Source organism: Postia placenta (assembly GCF_002117355.1).
Source record: "Postia placenta MAD-698-R-SB12 unplaced genomic scaffold POSPLAscaffold_19, whole genome shotgun sequence".
NCBI lineage: Eukaryota > Fungi > Basidiomycota > Agaricomycetes > Polyporales > Adustoporiaceae > Rhodonia > Rhodonia placenta.
Genome location: NW_020169850.1, coordinates 221,124 through 243,218, shown reverse-complemented (window position 1 = coordinate 243,218; position 22,095 = coordinate 221,124). Strand labels below are relative to the sequence as shown.

Sequence of the window (22,095 nt, the reverse complement as noted above, 5' to 3'; positions counted from 1 at the left end):
CGATATCATCGCAAAACATCCACTGTGATCGGTGAGTATTTTGTTGTGCCTGCGCCTACCCTCTTGTGACTGATCAGCAAATTCGCAGCGACTCACCCTAAAATTGCTGCACTCTGATATACCCATCTATCAAGAAGGACAGGGTTCTCCATGTACGTGACTGGATTAACGATCATTCGAGTCTCTGCTAATTTCCATCATGCAGCTATCGCCTATGCGGTCGTGGATTCCTCGCCACCACCGCCATGCCTCGCGTTTCGCAATTATGGACGTCTACCTCAGTTTTTATTGTAAACAAGAAGTCTCATATTTTATGGGACATGGGCTGCTGTTATTTTATGGTGTTTTGCTCAGTGTAAATTTTGTATTACCCCCATATTTATCGAATCGGGTCTCCTTACTAGCAAGTGGTCGTACACGTCTGTACACAGCAAGGATTATCTTGAAGGATAACAAGGTAACGAAGCTGGATGAACTCGGTCAGAAGACTCACGCTTTCAGTCAAAGACGCGCCGCCACTACATGGACTCGGTCATGGCTCGCGTTAATCCCTCAATGTGGGAATGTGGGCTAGCTGCCACTATCAAAGTTAGAACGCATGAGATTGTGGTGCCTAGGAAAGTCGAGGAGACCCTTGCCTGAAGTGCGCGAGAGCGGCGTTGGAAACCTGCAGATATTCGTGTTCTCCTCAAACTGAAACTTAAATTATGAACTTCACACTGTGGCGCATCCTGCAACACTCTTGATTCGATGAAAAGCCAGGTTCACCAATACAACTATGAAATACGGATACAGTAAAGCAGACAAGGCAGAATAACGACTAGAGAAACAGTATCTTGTCAATCATGTTATGAGCATCTCTCCTGAGGCTCCTAATGACTCCATCGAGATGTCGCCGGTTTCTTCTCCTAAAGCTCCAGCCTCTGCATTGGATCTTGCTTGTCTCCGTGCCTCTGTCTTGGACTTCAGCTCCTCCACATCAGCGGACAACTTCGCCTTTTCAAGTTTACACGCTTGCTCAGCAGGGAGAGGAGCAGATAATGCTAGGAACGTACCATTTTTGCTTCAAGGTCAGCTTTGTTGAATATTGAGTATGGTGTCGGGGGTTCCGGGAACTCCTTTTGCCCTGGACACGGACGTGCGAGTGAGACAAAAGTGACAGCAGACCATTAGTATTCTCACCGAATGCGGCAAACATGAACACTTCGTTCATGAGCTCGTGATTCCGCCTGTACCGCGTCAGTGCCAAGGTCCTTGTCGAGATCATGTCGCTCTCATCTGCGAATTAGGGCCCGTGAGACTTGCAAATGGATGCAGACAGGCCTGCGCTCACCGGCAGAGTCGTCTTCCTCTATCCGCGGTTGTGGCTGAGCCGGGCGCTGACTCACAATTAGCACCTTATCTCCTCCGCACGAATGTTGTGTGCGACGTACCGCGCTCATGCTTCCACTGCGATTGCGCCGCTCTAGCGCCTCAAGGTTGCTATTCTGCTGTGCAAGCAAGGCCTGTGGATTTGCGGGGGCACCCATGCCCGCGCCGAAACCTATACTCGGCTGGCGTTCACCCATGCCGATTGGCGCGCCTGTATTAGGATACACCTTCTGGCCGGTCTTGTCGCCGAGAACGAAGACAGCAGGCTCGTTGATCGCACGGAGGGGGTATGCACGGACGGGTTGGTTAAGCGATGGGATGATAGCTGTCGTGGCGAAAAGATTGCCTAAGGGGTGTAGTGACGAGAGGACAAGAGTAGCACGCACGTATGGGGTTGCCGCGGCCGTAATGTATAAGGACCAGCTGTTGGTGTCCGCCCCTTGTGAGCCGGAAACGACGGCGGACACGCCAGGCTGTGCCGTCTGAGGAGTTGGGAAGGAAACCGTACTTGACCTCCATCACTTCGAGTTCCTGCACCGGAACATCCCTGTGAGTGTTGATGCTCTCACACACCGAGCTCGGATGTACATAGGAGCTAGTGAAAGATCAAGGCTGGATGACTCACACGACCAGGTCCAGCAGGGATTAACGCCTTCTGTTCTTGCTCCTGGTAACGGATGCCATCCGGAGGGAAGGGCAGTTGGGGGGTCAGGAATATGATGAACATTTGTCCCTCTGCACTTGTATGACTTATGTCACATGTAATGTATGTTACATCCAGCACACGACTCACCTTGTGGCCTATCAATGTATCCCCATACAAAAGGTGTGTGGTGCGCGAGTTGAACCGCACGAATGAGCAAGTTCACAGCCATTTCTCCTGTTAGATTTGGCTGTGGTCCGAGAGCTTCCGGATAGCGTAGACACAGTCCATCTGCGTGAGATTGTCCAGCCATTTTAGAACGGGCAGAGCAGAGTTGATTAGACTGCAGAAGAGTACAGAACGTGTGAGGCGAGGACGGCGTCGCGCTCAAGTCGCGTTCTTGTGCATGTCACGTGCAACCAACTGCACGTATTTCGATGTCCGCTCAACGTCTCTCGCAGCGCAGACGATATCTACTAGAAACGAGTTACTACTGGACAGGTTCTTTCTTTCTACATCATATGTACTAGTCTCAATCACGCTATGTGCGAGATCAAGCCAGTACAGGTTTACAAGGTTAAAGGCATCAGACCGGTCACCTGCAACAGGATTCCCCACATAAGTCGGGGTATCGTCCCCCCGTGTATCAATCCTGTGCTCAACGTCGCTGAAAAAATTCCAAGGAAGCTTCCTGTTGTCCTCCGATGATATGGCCTGAGTCGGACGTCAACTACTCATTGTCATGAATGAGGAATCCTCCCTCATGAGACATGAAAGACGACAGCCAACGTGCAGAACATAGACTCCGTGGGGAGAATTGACGTACGTCTAGAAGCTTGAAGAATGAATCCTTCCCTATCGTGAAATATGAGTGAAATTTTGGTAGAGATCACGATTAAGCCATTTACAACACACCATAAACATCGAGCTTGTATATCTCAGCCGGTATCCTCGTTGTCCCGGTGATCCTCCAAGGGATCGTTGCCAACGAGGCGTAATCACCTCGACCTGACCAAATTGACGTCGAAAGCAAAATGGGCAAAGTCGAGCTCCCCGAATATGTGATAAGGATCACCTTCACACAAACGTTCATATTTAGCTCTCCAAAAGACAGAGTGCATCTATTATAAGACCGTGATCAACGCGATATACAAAGCGGTGCGCACGTACGACACACGTCTGGCATAGGCATGCTGTCCGAGTCAAATGAGTGTACGGAGAGCGGTGGACGGGTATCGTAATGTGGCGTATAGTATCCGCTGCGGCCAGTGAGGTTGGAATGCGCGAACGGGAGAATCGGGGGTCGAGGGTCCGATGCATACGAGGCGGTCCATCGGCCAGACATGGAAACGTGCGTAACGCGAGGAGCAGTAGAAGATGAAGATGAGGAGAAATGAAGTGATATGCGGAACGAACAAGGCGACACTCCCCAAGTCCACTATGCCGACACCGACCATGCCGGACGATCAGAATAACATCGAGGCTACACCGACAGCCATGACTGTGGAAACCAGCCCTGCGATGCTGCCTGCGCCCCAGCCGCTGCGTGTATGCGCACCTGCGCTCTTCTTTGCCAACAACGACCGCGCGGTGGTCGACGTCGTCGTTGTGTTGCGGAGATTGCGCGTGGGAAGCATGTTCGGCGTCGTCGAGATAAGGTTCTGCTGCGCGAGCGGAGTGCCATCGTACTGGTACAGCTGGAGCTGGTAGCCAAGTGTGGGGTCCTGGAAGATGGTCCACGAGCTGTAGAGTTCCGTGTCGTTGTAGTCCTCGATGAAATTCGACACAGCAGCACAAGCGTCCTGGATCTGCTGGAACCCGTCGCCGAACGGAACCGTGGTAATCGAACCGTTCGGTTGTAGCTGGTACGTCCCATGGACCCAGTTCATAACACCAGTGATGCAGCGTGGTGAGGTGCCTATCGATTGATCATTAGCATCATTGTCTGAGAACCATACTTTGCACGGCCAAGCATTTCACATCAACGACTCCATCGCTGTCGGGCGTACCAGTGGGTCGCACCCGCACCATCCGAGAGAATGTGTCCAACGCACACGGTCGTCAAGGAACAGATGTTAGAACATGTGGGTACTTAGACGCGAGGAAATCACTACCCAAAGGCTAGGCATAGTGATTGCCCACAAGTGCATCGCATCATGATGTAGGACTGAAAGCAAATCTACTCACCGTTACTCGTATAGCGGTATCTTGCAATCTCGTAGTAGCCGTCGTCGGTACTAAATAATGCGCAGTCAGTGTCGATTACTTGTGGTTGTGCAATAGATCTCGCAGCGAGCATTGTATACAGTCATCGCGAGTGATACAAGTGGTAGGCCCGCAAGCCTAATCCCCGTATCTGCAACAGCAGGAGAAAAACTGTGGTTTTATAAACCATGGCAACGCCGGCAATGCATCGAAGGAGCTAGGAGGAAGACTGCCAACGGTAAATGACGCTCTTTGTTCCATTAAATGAATGTTAACAGAAGCAGAAAGCAGAAATCGTCAAAGAACAATAGCTAGAGGTTTAGCGAGAATTAACACCACTAGAAACTGAAAGTACTTCCTGTCCTGTCTTGAGGCGCGAGACTATGGGTCTGCCAACATCATATCCGCTGCTACCCAATGGCAGAGGAAACAATGGTAGGGGAAGCGCTGAGGCGGGCAACAGGTTGGCTTCGGAGGTATGAGCCATCCCTGCGTCGCAGCATATATAGTAGGCGCGGTACGACGGACGGGGGGCGGACTCTATCGCCGTGCACAGGATCCAAGTTTGGCAACGACCGCGCCTGTGCATCAATGTAACAACCAGCGGGTGATCTCGTCCGTTGTTTATCGCAAACGTTCTGACAATTGCGCTAGCAAGTCTAGCGCGCTCCTAGGATACTTTCCAGACCACGGGCGGCTGGTTGAAGATCTCGCTGCGAGACCAAAGGAAGAGTGGGATACTCACAAGGAATACGAGATTCCGGTCGTGTTAGGGTATATAAAGGCCCTATCCGCAGGATTCGCGAAGCCCTTGTAAAGCTGTCAGCCTCCGCGAAACGACGGCAGGGAGATGAAACGCACTGATCCCGTCTGCACGCCATTGCTACCAGAACTCCAAGTGCCGTAGATAACGGTCGCGTTGTGCGTAAGGGTGTACTGGATGTCTTGTGCCGCAACAGAGAGCGACAGGGCCAGAACGGCGAGGATGCGGGTCAACGTCGAGGGCATCGCGAGCACAGACGGCGGGCGCGGGGGTGGAGGGAGTGGGGGAGGGTAAGGAACGTTATTTGGTCTTGTTTTCGCACAGTGGTGGCAACCGCCGCAGAAACCCGCAGACGAATCCCACGCGCGCTCCACCGCCTCACTCAATACTGACCGCAGCTGATACTGAAATACTGAAACCTGACTTATTCTTGCACTCTTTATACGACGACAGTCTCTACTTCTTCTCATATGGCGTCCGAGAAAACGCGTGAGTCTGCACCAAATGGTAGTCGGTAGTCTGAGTAATTACCACATTCTGTATAAAGGAATTCCCGTCATATATGCGCCCCTCCCCGCTGAGGACGTAGACGAGCTGCAATTGGCGCACGCGACTAAACCGACATCCAAAACCTGTGTTCAACGATTAATTAGCCAGCATTCGCTTCGTCCAATTACTGTCCTTGCCATTGCTCTTTCTGCAGTCACTTGCTTGATCCTCGTACGCTGCGCCATTCTAGGTCCAGACCAGCCTTGCTTGTGTTTCAGCTCGAACGGTGCCCCAGTCGCACAAGCAGAACTGCCCACGCATTATGTCCTACCTTCGGGCGACAAGATTCCCTCAGTCGCACTCGGTACCGTAAATCCTTAAAGTTGTCGGTCGCACTTGTTGAGAGTCGTTGATGATAGGCGTCTGGCAGGCCGGCAAAGGCGAGGTCGGAGCTGCAGTGAAAGCCGCGCTTGACGCAGGCTATAGGCATATTGACGGAGCGTGGAGGTATGCGGTGAGTCTCCGCGATCATTTGGTTTCCCGAAGCTTCAAGCTTCATGTACTGCATTCCTTTGGTCGTCGTGGGCAATCGACTATATTCTCCGCATGAACGTAGGCCACATTTACCACGAAGTGTATTGAACATCCGGATGCCAATCATGGAGCTCAGGATCTTGACCGGAGGGATTGCTGATTGATCGATGAGCACACAATGTTTCTGTTTGTTACAATGTCCCGATAAGTAATACACTTCGGGTCATATTCTTGATGCATATCTGAGCCTATAATGTGCAAGTCCGTGTTCGTCCATCAGTTCCCGTTGTAGAATATTGTCTGTGGGTACGTATGTATTCCATGGTTACGTCCGTGCATTTGACTTGCATACATGGGTACCTCCACTGTGGTGAGATGCAGAGGCAGGTCTACTAGCATTACTGGTCTAATGTTTACGTCAGGACGCCTATCTACTTCATTGAGCGAAACTGCCCTTGCCATTGAATATGGTCGTGCTGGTATTGCATGTCATATTCCTTGATACGTGTACATGTGATCGTCTGTCTTCCCTGGCTCTGAATGAGCAAGTCTCGCTGCGCGGTTACCGTCGAAATCCTGGCGACTGGCACAGGTTGCCGTGTACGTGTATTGTCCATTTCACTCCATGGATGGGACTTCCACTTCACACGTGCGAGATCGCTATGACGAAGTGGCGCTCGGGCTTCCATAGCCATGGTACTGACTAACCGGATACCCACAGAACGAGGCTGAGGTCGGTCAGGCCATCAACGATAGCGATATTTCGCGCGAGGACATCTGGCTGACGTCCAAGGTAAGTATATGCGCACTAAAATCTCGAGTCGCAGGTGCTCACATACCCCCTCAGCTTTGGAACGCCTTCCATGCCCCAGAGGACATCGAGCAGGTCCTCGATGAGACGCTCGGCAATCTCCAGACGAGCTACCTCGATCTCTACCTGATCCACTGGTCAGCATGCGTCCAAAAGTCTTAAATCGCTGATCTTAACTATGTGTAGGCCCGTCGCATTCAAGAAGGACACAACAGAGGTCGACGAGGACCTGACTGCGGACCCGTACCCGACATGGCAGAAGCTCGAAGAGATGGTTGAGAAGGGCAAGGTCCGCAACATTGGCATTAGCAAGTGAGTGATTTCGCTCACTGCTTACGCATTACGACTTAACTGGCACTCGCTGCAGCTTTAACATTCAGAGGTAGGCACTCGCCATGTATCCTGACGGGATCATAATGCCCACCCTTTCTGTAGGGTCCAGAACCTAACCGCGAACCCGCTCAAGGTGACGCCCGCTGTGAACCAGGTGGAACTCAACTACTGGAACCCGCAGCCAGAGCTCCTCGAGTGGTCTAAGGCGCACGGTATGCCGCTCGAGGCGTACTCGCCGCTCGGGAGCTCGCGCCAGGTGAAAGAAACGCTACAGGTTCCGGAGGTGCAGGCGATCGCGAAGAAGCTCGGGATCACACCCGCGCAGGCGCTCATTTCGTGGCACGTTCAGCGAGGAGTGAGTGACTAACGGCCTGATGGCCGCGTATATCATGGCTGACGGTAAATGTGCACTGTGTAGACCATCGTCCTTCCGAAAAGCGTCACGCCCTCACGTATCGAGGAGAACTTCCACGGTAATATATTTGTTGTCATGATTGGACTCGCTTCTGAAGTTCCTGCCACGCAGTGCATGTACTCCCAGAGGATCTCTTCAACAAGCTCGAGGAGGCAGCCACGTCCCACCCTCCTCAGCGCGTGGTTAACCCGTCGAAGGATTGGGGTCTCGATTTCGACATATTCGATGACTACCCGTATTAAGGCCTCCTTCGCGGATGTACTTGTCGATACAATTAAAGGCTGTTGCGCATTGTGTAGTCGTGAGGACGTCGACGGTCAGTTCTAGCGATCCAAGAGCATAACGGCGCACATGTGCCTACACAGCACGTGATCACGTACATCTCCGACCGGCCAACGCTGTAAACAATTGTGTTATTGTGGTTTGGTTGTGACTATTTCTTACTTATTGTAATGGGCATGATTTACTTAAACGTCGCGCGGTGGCGATCGTGGCGAGACTGTAACTTCAACCCACTCGCGCTTCTAGCTAGCTCCTGAACATCCATCCACATGGGCTTCCTTCGGCTTCCAGAAGAGATACTCGAACCTACCTTGTTGACACTTTGTCTACGGGACATATATACTTGCCAAAGAGTGAGTTCCATATGACCGCCATCCCCTCACCACCTATGCTGACAAGGCTACACTGCGACGCGCAGGTCTGCACGCTGCTCAACGAGGTGATATCAACGAATGTAAACATTCAATACAAGCTCGAGCTCGAGATTGCCGGCATGAAGGACGAGCCACAGAACAGCCTATCTACATCTGAGAAACTAGGAAAGCTGAAAGAACTGCAAAAAATCTGGCTCGTGCCCCGGTTCAGCAACGAGTTTATCGTGTCATGTGGCCACAATCCCTTCCAGCGCATAGGAGATACTGTTTTCCAATTGATATATTCCGAACCAGCTCCTGGAATGACCTCTTGTATTCAAGCGCCGTCACGACTGAAATCAATTAAGAGGAGGGACTGGACCGAAACTCACGGGACGTTCCCATTCCCGCCTCTCCATGTAGAAGTAGACCATGAACAGAATTTGCTTGTGGCCGTCGAAGGACGCAAGATTGAGGGGTCGGTTGTTCATAATACGTTCTGCTTGCTTTCCATGCTCATTCGACGCAGGCAGAGACGACCTCTATGCTTGCACGTGCGGTCGGCTTCTGCGAATGGGTTGCACCCCTCCTCATGCTGCGAAGTCATTCCGGCTTGGGACGATACCCACGATCGGCCATGTGACAATAGGTATATCAGCGTCCTCGGAAGACTTCTGCTTTGCGAAATGCATATGGAAAACCAGAAGAAATCGGTGGTCAGGATATGGGATTGGACATCAGGAGCACTAATCATGGTAATCCAATGTTCCACGTGTGGCGCACGACCCGAGCTGACCTGAATGATAGCATCGTGAGATCCGCGCGCCCGGACCTTTCCCCCATAGCTTCTTTTCCGTATCTGGTTCAGCGTTCCTTGCCTCAGTCGACGTTGACTCATTCGGTCTGCGACTCGAACGCATTCAATCAATCCCCGCGAATTCGGAAAGCTCTGCCGAGAACGATAGCGTTTCATGCATTCTGCAGTTTCCTCCTCTCGCTGATGGCTGGGAACAGCGTCAGTCCACAGTATACACCTCTTGTGCCAATGTGCGTTCCTCGAAGATGGTTTCTCCTGTGCCGTTTAGTCTTGCGGATGACAGCAAAACCGTCCATATTTACTTGGAGGTCGGGGAGTTGAATCCACTTCTTCCGCCTTCGTATTACAATATAGTCGCCCTGGCATCTGGTCTCGCCACGTGTTTGCAAAGAGCACACGCCATGGGACGGAACACTTTGCGCTGGGAGGACTGGGGGCCATCAGCCACACGCATGCTGCCTGCAGAATACATGAGCCCGGGCGTCGGCTGGCGATTTCTCATGCTGGAAGACCCTAGTGATGACTTTCCAGTTCATTTCTCAGTTCTCGACTTCAACCCAATGCTTGTGCGACGCGAGCTGCACAAGGTCATCCAAGGTCTGAAGGCGGGATCCCCGGGCACATCGTACATCAACACGAAGCCCACCGATATAGCTGTTCCCTCCTTTGCCATTCCTATCCGCACGTGTTTGCCATACCTTGTCAGTGGCTTACGGGTGCCAAAGCCATTCGGCGCAGTGGAACAAACACGGGAAGAGCTGCTCGAAGATGGCGTATCAGTGCTGGTACGTCGTCACCCATCTTCCCAAGTGTCTGGTCTTCGAAAAACCTCATACTGCTCCGCTAGGACGAATTACAAGATGGCACCTGGCGATTTCGATTCTACACGTTCTAGATGGGTACGACTGATACGACGTACTGCTTACGACTCTAGTTCACATCATGGACAAAATGAGTTTGATACAAGGCAGTGCTTAAGTGATCGAATTAGACCGCAGGGGCGGCCAGCATTGTGCTAACCCCGCCCTGTAATGCTGACGACGGCTGTTCATGAAGCATCACATATGTCTGGTTGTCATGCGGTAACCGGATTCGACGAGCGTGGGTTCGCGCTCGACACCGCTGTTTAATGCTACGTATGCAACACACGGATCCTGGCTGAATCGAACGTCCGCTCCTTGCTGTGGCGGAGTATGAGTGCACCATCGTTGTAAACTGTGAGGTAAACGGGGAGAGAACTAAACATAGAATCGCGCCGAGAGGTGTCTTTGTGAGGCTTAAAGAAAGTATCCTTGTCGGTGCGTGTGAGTGAGTTACTTTGGTCAAGCCTTCCATTCGAAGACGCCACACCGTAACGCGAAACGCCCCATTGATCTGCTATTCCGCTGATGCATCCCCTGCGGGTTTGAGCGGCGATCGAAAAAACCGACCCCCGCATCAGATAGTAGACTATGTATATGCGGCACGCTTCCTGCGCCGCCATCATGAATATTGCTACTGCGGTCGAGACGAGACGATGCGATGGGTGTATTGGTCGCCGACATGCATACGACCATTTGAGGATTGTCATTCCGTGGAGAGATGGGTCTGAAACAACCTCCAGAGGAGCCGAGGTCATCTAGCTTTAGGTCACTAACTCTGCAGAGTAAGAAGGCATGTTTTGACAGAGCGGAGAAAAGTCCAAGGGGCCGAACTCCTCAAAAGTCAGAATCAGGACCCTGGGGACAAAATCGACCACCGTTACCCGAGGATTGGAGTCACGGAAAGTCCGGCTGCCTGACGCCCCTTGGCTGCAGATATCCATGTCTGACGGGCAGAGATCAATAGTGATGCTTCGGTAGCGCTCTGCAGAGCAGCCGGCCAGGTGCACCATCGTTACATTTCGAGGTGAAGGCCGAGAATTTGTTGAAGGGAGAGGCCAAGATTATCTTTGATTAGTTGGGCGCAGAACAACAATGTTGCCCTAGGGACAACATCAAGCAACAACGGATTGATAGTTGTGGCCCTTTGAGAGCGCAAACGGGTCGCAGAAGGATCATGCATGGTTCTGAGCGCACCGTTACCTTGACACCACAGTCCGACTCGGAACTCTCGAGAAGTAGTAAGGCATCTGCCAAAACAACCCTTAAGAGCTCGAAAACATCCGATGTCATCCCATGGCTAGTCATGATGGCAGAATTAGAAGCTATCATACCGCCGACTAAGTCGTGCGGGCTCAAGAGAGGCTCAAGCTCAAGCACACTGTCAATTTCCCGCCGAAGGATGCTTAAAAAAAAGGCTAGGAGCTTTCGTGCATGAAGCACGAAAGACATAGCATCTAGGTAAGATTTGTGTGGATCACCTAGACCTAATCTAGACGCTACTACTTTGGTTGGACTGAACTGAGCTGTCACGCCCTTGGCCCCTTGCGCGCGGGTGCCTTGAGACAATTGACGACATCGGCTGGGTGACATGAGTCTTGGCGGTCATCCATTTGGGTGAACAGTAGCGCCATTTTCATACGAGAAATTAGATGCACGAGCCTTGGTGCGTACAGGCTCAGACTTGCCAAAGAACAGGGCAAGTATATGTGTACTTCGGAAAGTGATGGGAACTCCGGGAAATTGTGTGTAAGGCACGTTCATCATTCAGGCCACGCCAAGGTCGATTATATGGTCGGAAGACGGGATTATGTTCGGAAGCTGCCCTCCTGTTGTGTATCTTCTAGCGCAAAGGTACCAGCCACTCTGCGAACACAAGGGCCAGAATGCAGAGGCAGCTCCTTGCAGACAATATCTTAGAGTCATTGAGCCACCGAGAAACGACAAGATCCATTTCCGCCAGGAATGCAAGTCACATCATGATTCCGCATTCAAAGGGCGATAACACGGCACATCGCATATTCAGCTGCCCGTTCTCGTTCGCTTCATCATGTTATTTGACGCTCATTATGTACATACCTCCGAAACCTGACCGCACACCGCCTCGGCGCCTCCTACGCCAATCTTCCATCCTGATACCTGTCCGGGGTCCAGACTATATGTGCGAATGTGCGGTCGTTGGCCCAGCACCGGTTTCGTAACGGCCTGGCATCTCCGTCCTCCAGATTGTCCTTTTACCCACTTCCGCTATTACACTCGTTCTTCTTCATCTGACTTCATCTGCGAAAGCCCTCGTACTTGTCCTTTATGTATACATGGCGCTACGATATTGGGTCATAGGTCTTGTTGGCGCCAGCCTAGTTCAAGCCTCGAACACGACCACCTGCGCCAGCGGTGCGTTGGACTGGTATATCGACGCTGTGGGAGAGACACCATGTAAGCCTCTCAGCGTCGCGACGGGGGTCAGTGACTGATCGCTGTGCGCTATCAGGCATGACGTATCAACGACTGCGCCAGATCTGCAATAGCTACTGTGAGTGGAACGTACAAAGATACTGTCGGCGTTCTATAGCCTAGTCTTAGACCAGGTGGGTACATTCAATACGACGGTGCCCGGAGACAGTTGCAACGACGAAATCTGTGAGACGTCCTTCACGTTATCTGAGGCTGCTCTGACTAGCATGCTAGCTACCTGCTGCTGTAATTCAATCGCGTGGTCGCTCAGCATGTTGTGCATGAAGTAAGCTGTGTCCTCACCTTACTTCACCGGTACAGTGTGGTGACATCTTCATACTTAGCTGCCAGCAAAACATTAAAGGCAATGACAGCGGAGATGTCGATGCACGTACGATTTGCGAGTGCCTCTCAATGGACGCAGCAGTTGTCTGACCTTTGTGTAGCTGCTGGTGCCTACTTCCAGTACCGAAACATCTCGAAATTTGGCTACTGTGGTGCAGGCACGAACCAGTCGTCCGTATCCCTTTATCCTTTTACTTTCGCTGGGTATATTCAATATTCTGACCGTCAGCCTGACTTGCAGGCTCCCCGCGCAAGTTCAATCGGCTGTCTGTAATACCGGTATCCGACTAGACAACTTCCTGTACGACTTTTTCTGGGATAATGGTGCTTGGTACGTCTTAATGGCTTAACAATCTTCATAATGTCGTGCTGATGGGTAGCACCTGACAGGTTCTAGTAAGTTCAAATTACATCAGGCCAAATACCAGTCCTGACTTTCCTAGCACATATACGAGGGAGCAATCTGAGCTGGACCAGGCCCAGTCCGACAATAACACATTCACGCATTGCCCGAATGCCACCACTACATCCGCCAGTAGCCAGACGGCCGCTACGGGCACAGGAACAGGCTCAAGCCAGACACGGACAACTGCAGCCCCTTCGGGGTCTGTTGCCGGGACGACGAGTTCAAGCAAAAGCGTCGACACAGGTGCTATAGTCGGCGGTGCGGTCGGTGGCGCAGCGGGACTCATAGTGTTGGCGCTCGTTGCGTTCTTTGCGTGGTACAGGCGCCTCAGGACGCCAGGCCAAGCGGGAATGCCTTCCCCAGTAACACAAGGAATGGTCTACAGCGGCGGGAGTGGACCCGAGACCGTCTCTGCGGCGCTTCTCATCGCCAACGCGGCCCCTCCAGGTGCGTTGTCGTTGTCCATCGACGACCGCTTTCTCACGTCCATGGTCTGCGCCCAGACAACGCAGCTTCCCCCAGCCTGACTCCAAAGCGCAGGCCGGTTGCGACGATGCCGAATCCAAGTAGCTATTCGCCAAGCTCAGATTACGTGGCGGTGCCGAATACCAGCAACGTCGCAGGGTCGTCTAACTCGAGTGACGTTCCCAACTCGCACATTGCCTCACCGTCCGACCTCGTCTCGGCTTCGCAGCGAGACTATGACGCAGGCCCGATCGCAGTCGCCAAGCCCAGCTCACCGCGGCCGCCCCCGGCATACCGGAGCTCATGGGGATCGGACTGAGCATGGCGAGATGCATACTTTCATTCTGCAGGTGGATTCCGATGATTACTCACAAGTATGCGCAACCGGGATTGCGGCTAGGTCTTTCAGACATTCGTATGATGTATTCCTTTGCTACAAATTGTAGGCTGTGATTGTTTGTGACAACAAATTATGAGACGGACTGACGAGGGAGCAATTGACGCATTGACCATAAACAAGATGTCGACTTCGTGCATAGTCGAACAGAGTGTAGCATAGACCATCGTCCCTCCACGGGTGCCAGCTAAGAACAATACCTGTGAGATGCTAATCAGCAACAATCGTATTCGAGAGGTTTCAACACACCCTATAGTCGTGGAGGTCCTGCGTGTCTCGTTGGTAGCGGGTCCAAATTTGAGATACTATGAACGACGGCTGTGTTGTAGATGGATCGCCTTGCGGCAATGTCACAGCGTTTCAAGCTGATCCCCAATGCCGGCGAGCACATCAAAGCCTCTACCAGATACATCCGCGATTTTCCCAGGCTACCCCAAAAAGGCATCCGGAGGGTCCACGGCCACAGCCCGAGAGGAATGATCCTGCGCCCTTTCATACTGCCACATGTTCACGACATTTGTGGGCTCCGTAATAGACCACGGGTCCAGACGAGCAATGCAGAAGGCGAGCCATTCAAACGCTGAGGTGCAGCGGTCTAGCACTCGTGGGAAAGGTGATCCTCGCCACAGATATGTAGAGATTTCCACTGTGACGCCGCTTCTTCCCCATAGTGACAGTGTCTGATGAGAGTATTCGGAAGAATGCAAGGTCTTGCGCACGCACCATGATCCATGAGGCATTCGGACGCTCAAAGGGTCTGCGAAGTCAGTATTGGCTGGTCGGAGCATGTAGAATCAAGTAGGAGCACAATGTTGCTCTCACTTGAGAACATGCGGCATCAGCGGGAGAACTAGAGAGCACCATTTTCGTTTGATCGGCATACAAAGAACAAAGGCACACTGTGTGAGGCCGGAACCAGATTTAGAATAAGTTGCCGCTGCCACTCGCTCGCAATTAATCTCGTATGCTTTGCTCTTTTATGCTGGTGCGATCTGTCAGCAGCCACATCGCCTCGAAGATCGGAAGGCGTACCTTCACAAGAATAATAGGAAGGGGTGGGCTCTGGATCCTTCACCGAAATCATATACAAGCGGCATGCCCTTTAAATTTAGACCGCCTTCGCCCTCAGCAGCTCGTTCCACCCTTGCAGACCTACCAGCATCTCAACTCCCACATCGCATACTCTATCATCAGCGCTAACCAGCCACAATAGCTTTCTGACCCTAGCTCCATGACCATTTTGTCTCACACTCACGACGCGATGCCTTCTGATCAGTCCCTACAATTCCACGACAGGCTTGAAGACAACGCACTCATAGATGCCAACGAAAACACTTTCTTCTCTGTTATTCCTGGCAATCCCGATGAACTACGCGACCCCGCGAACGACCACAATATTAGCCGCGAGAGGGAGTCCATGCAATCGACAGACACAACCCTCCTGTCTTCTCAAAAGTCACCAGAGGTGAGTCAATCCTTTACGAGCCATTACAAACCATCTGACATCTCGTCTCATCCACAAAGGCCACACTTTCTCCGCACCAGTATCCGGTCGAGAAACAATTCGGCATTGAGCTCATGAGGACACTCAGCATCCCACAAGCTACTGCTATCAACAGACAGTATGCTGCAAGTACTGTGTATACGCAACGAGCGCCGAGCATACAGGCAACAGGAAGCCATCTGCCGCTTGTGCCACTGTCCAGCGTCACCGACCCGAACTACACGTGGATGACTCCATTGTTCACACCTGTTTTTCATGCTCACACGCATGATGGCCACCCTGTCTTTCCAACGTGGCGCAGTATACCGCATGGCATAACCACCGCACCCACACCTGGCCTACAGTACGTAGGGCAGGTTGCGAGTAACAATGATTATATCAATGACAGCTACGGCGACAACGTCGCCTATGCTCCAGCCCTCCGCGCCCCTCGTACCAAGAAGCTCCGCTCCCAGACTCTGGCAAAGCGTTTGCACGTCATTAGGAGACCAAGATTGAGGGAGCCTGTCGCCTACAATTATAAATGTGGACGCTGTGAGGCATGGTTCACTCGCAGCAGCGAGCGCCATCGCCACATGCGAAGCGGGTGTGCCAATGGCCAGCAGAAGGAGTGGCGGTGTCCGCTCTGTCTAAAGATGTACTCGCGCTCAGACTCGCGCGGGCGACACTGCAACACTCAACACCACATGTCGTATAAGGACGCGATTGAGCTGGTCCGGGCCCAGAGTACAATCAGCGAGAAGGAAGGCGTACCCGACAATGACTAGATGCCTCTGCGTCGTTTTCTGTCTTCTTCTATCGTATCTATATTGATTTCCTTGCCTTAATACGCCGATGTGGTATATATGTAGTGCTGATGTTCACGGTTTCTATTCGTCCTTGTGATATATCTGTTGTCATTTTACCATCAATGAGTGAGCTATATACTTACGGGGTTACCAATAGCTCCACCCTATGAGGAGCACCAACGGAATACACCTCATCACGATGTAGCCTAATTATGAGCAGGATGTCGCATAGATGTTTTGGACCCGAACAGCGAAGTTCCTATGCTCTCACGGATGTCAAGCAGGACGATGGCGTTCTTTCTGGTCTGTATCGCGAAGTGGTCGGGGACTTCGTTGTATCCAAGAATGCAAGCGCAGGTTATATCGCTCCTGAGAGTAGAGCTGATGGTCCTGCAGGCTGTGCGCTGTCTGCTAACATCGTAATCTCAGATGTACAATTTCGGCAATCGCCGGAGTTCACCAATTTAACCTCTTGCCATGCCCAACGCGCATTGGTACCTCGAGGTCATCGTTCACAAGAGACAGAAATGCACAGAAATATATCTCCCCTAACCGCTAGTCGTGGTGCACTACAAGCACCACCCAGCTATCGTACTCTGGCTCAGTGACAAGGTCGGCAGGCGAAAAGGTACACAAGTCGAAGTGTACCTGCTGTCTTTCTCTTGACTAAGAAACCCTCGGAAGCACGTCGTTACGTGGCCATGGCGAAGTACAATAAGGTCAGTCATAACCTGCCCTGCCGCTCACCACGCCGAACGCAGGCCCACCCTTGCCGAACATGGCACGAATATCAGCTGCGAGTTCCTCAGGCTTCTCATGAGCGGCAAAGTGCCCCCCACTCTGGTGCCTAGACTCATAAACAACGTTGCCTATCGTGCGGGCCCATCTACGGGCCGCTGTACGTCAGGAAAGCTGTTATGAAGTCCGCGGAGACACTCACGTCTTAGGGGGAATCGTCAGCTCTTTGGGGAAGAATGAGAGCCCACAGGGGATTGTGCTAGTAGGAAGAATCGCGCTGTACTCGTTGGCTGCGATGGTCTCGTAATAGATCCGCAGAGACGCGGCGGGGCCCGACCTGGAGAACCAGTAGACCGAGATCCACGTCAGGACTACCGCGCACGCATCAGCTTACCAGACGCCACAATGGCACACAATGGCACACCTTCGTCGTCTTCCCACGGGTACGCGTCCGTCCACCGTACAAGCTTCTCGTATATCCACGCCAGCAGAGCGACTGGCGAGTCCGCGAGCGCATACCCGAGCGTCTGTGGCTGCGTCGACTGCTCGTGGAAATACCCACGTCCCTGTGCCACGAACCACTGCGTGCGCTCGAGGCCGACGCGCTCGGCGGCACTGTACGGCGTGATGAGGTGCGCAAAGAATTGCCGGGGGTGCGTCCACAATGAGGGGGGCTCGCGAACGCTGTAAGCACGGTGAGGGGAGACCTGGGGATGAGGATGAGGTCTACTAGGAAGACCCACTTGGGAAAGTTTGTGTGAAAAGCTTTTACGCTCTGGTGGCCGTATTTAGAGGCGAGAATGCGAGCAATCTTAGGTATGTAGCAAGATGAGTTAAGCCTCGATGATCATTTACGGTATGCTTACGAAAGACCCCCAATCGCCCCCTTGCACCACTGGATGTGCTTGTCAGACTCGGGGAAACATAGTTCATCTTGTCCGGTCTTACCGTACTCGTCGTAGCCCAGCGCGAGCATCAACTTGTTGCAGGTTTCTGCATACTTCGCGCCGTTGAACCCACGCTTGGTGGGTGCGTCCGAGAACCCAAAGCCCGGAAGACTGAGTGCCACCACGTGAAAGCTGGGATGGTCCGGCGAGGCGGTCGTGAACAATGGTAAGAGTTTGCGAACCTCCAGGAAGTGTCCTGGCCCTAAATATGCAGGCATGAAACAATCCGTCCGACAAAGAACTTACAACACGTACATCCATGGATGAAGAGCAGAGGGATGGCGTTCTCGACCGTACTTCTCTGGTGGACATAGTGGACATCGAGCTTCCCGAAACCTTCGACTTCAATCTGTCTGGTAAACTGTGGTATTTTATTGATCTCAGCTTCCGCTGCCCGCCAGTCATAGCCATTCTGCCATCTCAACAGGAGACGTTTGACGTCAGCAAGCGGAACGCCATAGTCCCAGTCAGCACCCTCGAGCTCGTCAGGAACTCGCGAGAGCGCAAGCTTCTTCTGGAGAAACTCAAGCTCTGCGTCAGCCACAGAGATGGTGAACGGCCGTTCGTCATGGGCCATCATTGTGTCTTGAAGCTCAAGAGCGTCTTCCGCAGCGTTGTGTCATATGGAGGACCTTTCCGGCTGTTTTCGCACGTACGTAAGAGCCGACCCTCACAAGTAACCACTTCGGATCGGTCCGTTGCTACCACGCTCGTCATCGACCTGTTTTATTATTATTTATTTATTTATTTAAATCCAGTTTTATATCCGCTTGAGGATCGACCTGTTCTCGAGCACGCTCAAGCAGTTATCACTCAAAAGAGCTACAGCAGCAGTGAATAAACTAAAAAGCTTCTGTCTGCTAGATAGGTTATGCTCCATGTCTACGGCGACGTCGAGAGGTCCGAACACGATGAGCTCCAAAACGTATCAGAGGGAGGCAAGCGCCCGGGGACATGGGCGTTACGGCTAGCGAGAAGTAGATGCCATCACCTTCGGCTTGACTTTGTCTCAGAGGTCCCCGAGACCGGCGGGCAGGCCGTGCAGCCGAATAGAAACCAAGCCTTGGCTTTACAGCGGGCAGCGATATGCTTGGAGTCCGGCCACGATCTGGGCAATATCATGGTACGGCAGGGATGGATTCTCGACAGATCCTTAGACAACTCAAATCTTGTCAGGCTTCAGATTCTTTGGTCAATGCATGTTCAAGGACATATTAGCTTGGAATATAGCACACAAAATACCATCACAGCAACATACAGCGTATAGTAACATCGTGACAAAATTGTGCCGCAATGGCAACGGTATTGATGCCTGAATAGGATATTGCCCACTCTACGAGCCGTCGAAGACCGTAGTGTTTTCGAAGGATCGGATGCAGGCAAAAATGCATATAACTCGTATTGATAAAGACGTGATTTGCAAATCACAAGCTTGGGTTTAGATCGATCGCGTCCCGCTCAACGTCAAAACGGCTGTGCTTCGCTCTAGCTGCTTCACCGCCATAAAATCGAGCTTAGCGGACTCCCATTATTCCCGACCCACGCCGCTTAGTAACACGACATTGGAGATGGGTGAGAACATCCCTCTTCTAGCCCGCATCAGATAAGGATATGTTATTGCGTCTGTGCATCGGTTCCCCGCTCCCGCATAGGGAAACAAATCCGAACCCGCCTAGTAGTCGGTGTCCTATCAGGGGTTACCAATACGGGCAGGCCAATCCTTGACTTGGCTTCGCCGAGCCATCGAAGCCCACGGATCTCGCGCCTGGGAAGCCTCCCAGCCCATGAGCGAGCGACCCCCAAAGCCTCTCCACGGGCGGCCGGTCAAGCCACGGAGAGAACGACGTTATGCAGCCCGCCTGAAGGCAAGGCCATATCTCGCTATGTCCCGCACCGGGACCCACTCCCTTCCGCACGTCAGTCGAGGGTTCACGGGTGTGCATTGCGGTCCGGGGAGGAAACGGTGGGATCGCAGCATGCGCGCGCATGTACACCCAAGGTCATGCGGTACACATTGCACTGCGACACTGCGCGGAATATGCGCGAGACCATGTTGACTAGCTGCAGGAGCCGCACTGCGCCCGCGTCCAGGCTCTGAGTAGTCGCAGGGCATATGCGCGTCCCTGATCACTGACTAACGCAGGCGCGCGAGCGTTCTCAGAGTACGCCACAGGCCTATTCTCAGAGGAGGCATGTCAGTCAACGGCGCAAAAATAGACAGGGGCGCTGGGCAGGGACAGCGCGGTGTCGTACAGGCTCGCTCGCGCGTCAAGTAACGCGGTCTTCGCGTTCGCAGGCAAGCCCATGAAGGCAACGGGAGAAGGCGGACATTGTAATCTCAGAGGCCGCGAAGACCGATACCTCGTGGAGGTAGGCACTTTCCTTCTTAACGCGATCGGAAGCATCCACGCTAGTTACGATGTGGTCATGGACCCATACCAGCCGGCCTGGATGGTGCCCAGTAGCCGACCACAAGGCATATGGGTATACATGACAGGCAAGCATATTCCCGTAGAGAGAGCGAACACAGACACGGTCCCGCTGATCCTTAACAAATGCGGCTAGAGCTTCGGAGAGTCCGATGGTCGTAGCCTGCACGCGCGCCTAGCCCCCGAGCATGAAGATCTAGTTACTCCGTAGTTACAAATGGACAACGATCGGTCGGCGCTTGCAGCAAGATAATGATCACGGCGCTTCATGGCCGTGAGTAGATCCCAGCCCCAAAAGTACCACCGTAACGAAAGCCTCTGGACAAGGAAATCAAGAAGTCGAAGTCGAGACATGACCCCCCGAGGTAAGAGTTCCGTAACTCGAAGAATGCGATAAGCAGATGCATGCAACGGGGTATTGGCGGGCGCAGCGATCAGCAGGTCAAGAGGCGCAGTATGATGTAGTGTCATGTTTGACAGAGGATACCGAGAAAGCACCAGAGACCGATTGCGAAGACCACGGGAGAAGGCTGGCCCGCAGAACTCGGGCCCGAATTGACCATGTAGGAGCTCGTCGTCCACAGAAGGCAAGAAAACAGTGTAAAGCATGACGGGAGAAGACAAGATGTCACCAGAAGTAGCGTGTCTGTCAGGAGTGGTCGGTGTCATCAAGCTCTAGACATCGCGAACTGAAGTGCGGAATAACAACGGAACAATCAAGGGCTAAGAAAAGCTATCACGGCGACGAAAACCAAAACCGAAATTATCTCCAAAACACCGATCAGGTTTGCTGAACACTATTTCAGACATTAGCAGTCAGCACGCGCCCGCTGCGCAGTCGTCGCGCTATGGCTTACGCGCAGGGCGCTCGCGGGGAGACAATAATGAGCGGACGTGTTTCACGAGTTCAGCAGAATGAAGGAGCTCAATCAGGCAGGCGTGCGGATTCGCGACTGAGGTGCGGACGCGGACAAATGGATCATCTTGCCCGTAGAGCTGCGATCCGTGAAGCTATGCAGAAGCCGTGCAACAATTACTGGAAGGATGAGAAGGCGGAATAGCCATGGTGCTTCCAGAAGACAAGTGTTCGTCAAGGACTCGGAATATCATATCACGACCCGAAGGATACGTTGGTCGACGCGTATTAGTGGTGGATGTAGATGGTCTGTCACCTTAAGCGACAGGCGTAGGTTGTGCCACCGGAGGATCTGTGTTACAGTGGTAGCCATACTGAATGGAGAATTGTCGTAACAGAACGACGGTAGATACGGGAATTCCCCGGAGAGAATGGCGTTGGACAGATAGCGGACAGAGGGAGGACGGGATCACCACTCGCAACACGCACCGCCGGCGAGTTTGAGGCCCCTGATAACAGAGCCTTTGAAATGGGCCTGCAAAGAGCAGCTGCAAGACGTGGGCGATGTGCTGCATCTGGTTGGATGCGGCTTAGATTGCTGGCAAATGAACGGGTTGGAGAAACGGCGGAGAATTGAGAGCGGGGAATGCTCGGGCGAGGAGACGAGAAGATGCGTGGTAGATCAGAAGAGATGGTGGCAGGAGGAGAGGACGAGGTGGGAGATGGAGAAGGAGAAGAAGAAGCAAACCTTGGTAGAAATCTCGGATTTATACTTAAAACTCCGCCCGATTGGACGCGCGACGGTGGCGTCTGTCCTCGACCAAACTGACGCGGCCCCATCAGCTGAGCGTATATACGCCCTCCCTCGTACGCCCTCCGCCCCCCGCCTC

At 52.7% G+C, this 22,095-nt stretch overlaps 6 protein-coding genes across 6 annotated transcripts; 4 read left to right on the top strand and 2 right to left on the bottom strand.

Moving 5' to 3' along the window:
- Positions 1-714: 714 nt before the first annotated feature.
- Positions 715-5,227, bottom strand: POSPLADRAFT_1050201 (hypothetical protein; the record flags this gene model as incomplete). The annotated part of the gene is made up of 11 exons (XM_024479936.1): positions 715-776; positions 1,550-1,717; positions 1,758-1,902; positions 1,997-2,106; positions 2,165-2,357; positions 2,841-2,869; positions 2,930-3,022; positions 3,573-3,932; positions 4,202-4,251; positions 4,965-5,038; positions 5,081-5,227. 11 exons carry the CDS (start codon positions 5,225-5,227, stop codon positions 715-717), a joined length of 1,431 nt encoding a protein of 476 aa, XP_024333932.1.
- Positions 5,228-5,386: 159 nt separating this feature from the next.
- Positions 5,387-7,858, top strand: POSPLADRAFT_1076366 (hypothetical protein). Its single transcript, XM_024482911.1, has 10 exons — positions 5,387-5,471; positions 5,530-5,835; positions 5,891-5,985; positions 6,727-6,798; positions 6,853-6,953; positions 7,003-7,128; positions 7,184-7,198; positions 7,252-7,504; positions 7,568-7,622; positions 7,676-7,858. The coding sequence occupies exons 1-10, from the start codon at positions 5,453-5,455 to the stop codon at positions 7,804-7,806; spliced, it is 1,173 nt and encodes a 390-aa protein (XP_024333931.1). The 5' UTR covers positions 5,387-5,452; the 3' UTR covers positions 7,807-7,858.
- A 257-nt stretch (positions 7,859-8,115) lies between these two features.
- On the top strand, positions 8,116-9,911 carry POSPLADRAFT_1157539 (hypothetical protein; the record flags this gene model as incomplete). Its single annotated transcript, XM_024487202.1, has 4 exons — positions 8,116-8,199; positions 8,265-8,677; positions 9,045-9,801; positions 9,864-9,911. 4 exons carry the CDS (start codon positions 8,116-8,118, stop codon positions 9,909-9,911), a joined length of 1,302 nt encoding a protein of 433 aa, XP_024333930.1.
- Positions 9,912-12,191: 2,280 nt separating this feature from the next.
- Positions 12,192-13,865, top strand: POSPLADRAFT_1157832 (hypothetical protein; the record flags this gene model as incomplete). The annotated part of the gene is made up of 8 exons (XM_024487243.1): positions 12,192-12,312; positions 12,368-12,409; positions 12,565-12,616; positions 12,675-12,721; positions 12,777-12,879; positions 12,917-13,006; positions 13,119-13,528; positions 13,585-13,865. 8 exons carry the CDS (start codon positions 12,192-12,194, stop codon positions 13,863-13,865), a joined length of 1,146 nt encoding a protein of 381 aa, XP_024333929.1.
- A 1,339-nt stretch (positions 13,866-15,204) lies between these two features.
- On the top strand, positions 15,205-16,214 carry POSPLADRAFT_1157617 (hypothetical protein; the record flags this gene model as incomplete). The annotated part of the gene is made up of 4 exons (XM_024487217.1): positions 15,205-15,408; positions 15,489-15,565; positions 15,749-15,790; positions 15,836-16,214. The coding sequence occupies 4 exons, from the start codon at positions 15,205-15,207 to the stop codon at positions 16,212-16,214; spliced, it is 702 nt and encodes a 233-aa protein (XP_024333928.1).
- A 685-nt stretch (positions 16,215-16,899) lies between these two features.
- Positions 16,900-18,497, bottom strand: POSPLADRAFT_1174607 (hypothetical protein; the record flags this gene model as incomplete). The annotated part of the gene is made up of 7 exons (XM_024488297.1): positions 16,900-17,121; positions 17,176-17,344; positions 17,398-17,657; positions 17,717-17,784; positions 17,840-17,868; positions 17,922-18,122; positions 18,176-18,497. 7 exons carry the CDS (start codon positions 18,495-18,497, stop codon positions 16,956-16,958), a joined length of 1,215 nt encoding a protein of 404 aa, XP_024333927.1. The 3' UTR covers positions 16,900-16,955.
- Positions 18,498-22,095: the final 3,598 nt, after the last annotated feature.

What these genes read in the sequence shown, in the direction of transcription:
- POSPLADRAFT_1076366 (XM_024482911.1), top strand. An exon ending in ACGGAGCGTGGAGGTATGCG is followed by an intron (nt 5,986 to 6,726) that starts GTGAGTCTCCGC and finishes GGATACCCACAG; the next exon opens with AACGAGGCTGAGGTCGGTCA. An exon ending in ACATCTGGCTGACGTCCAAG is followed by an intron (nt 6,799 to 6,852) that starts GTAAGTATATGC and finishes ATACCCCCTCAG; the next exon opens with CTTTGGAACGCCTTCCATGC.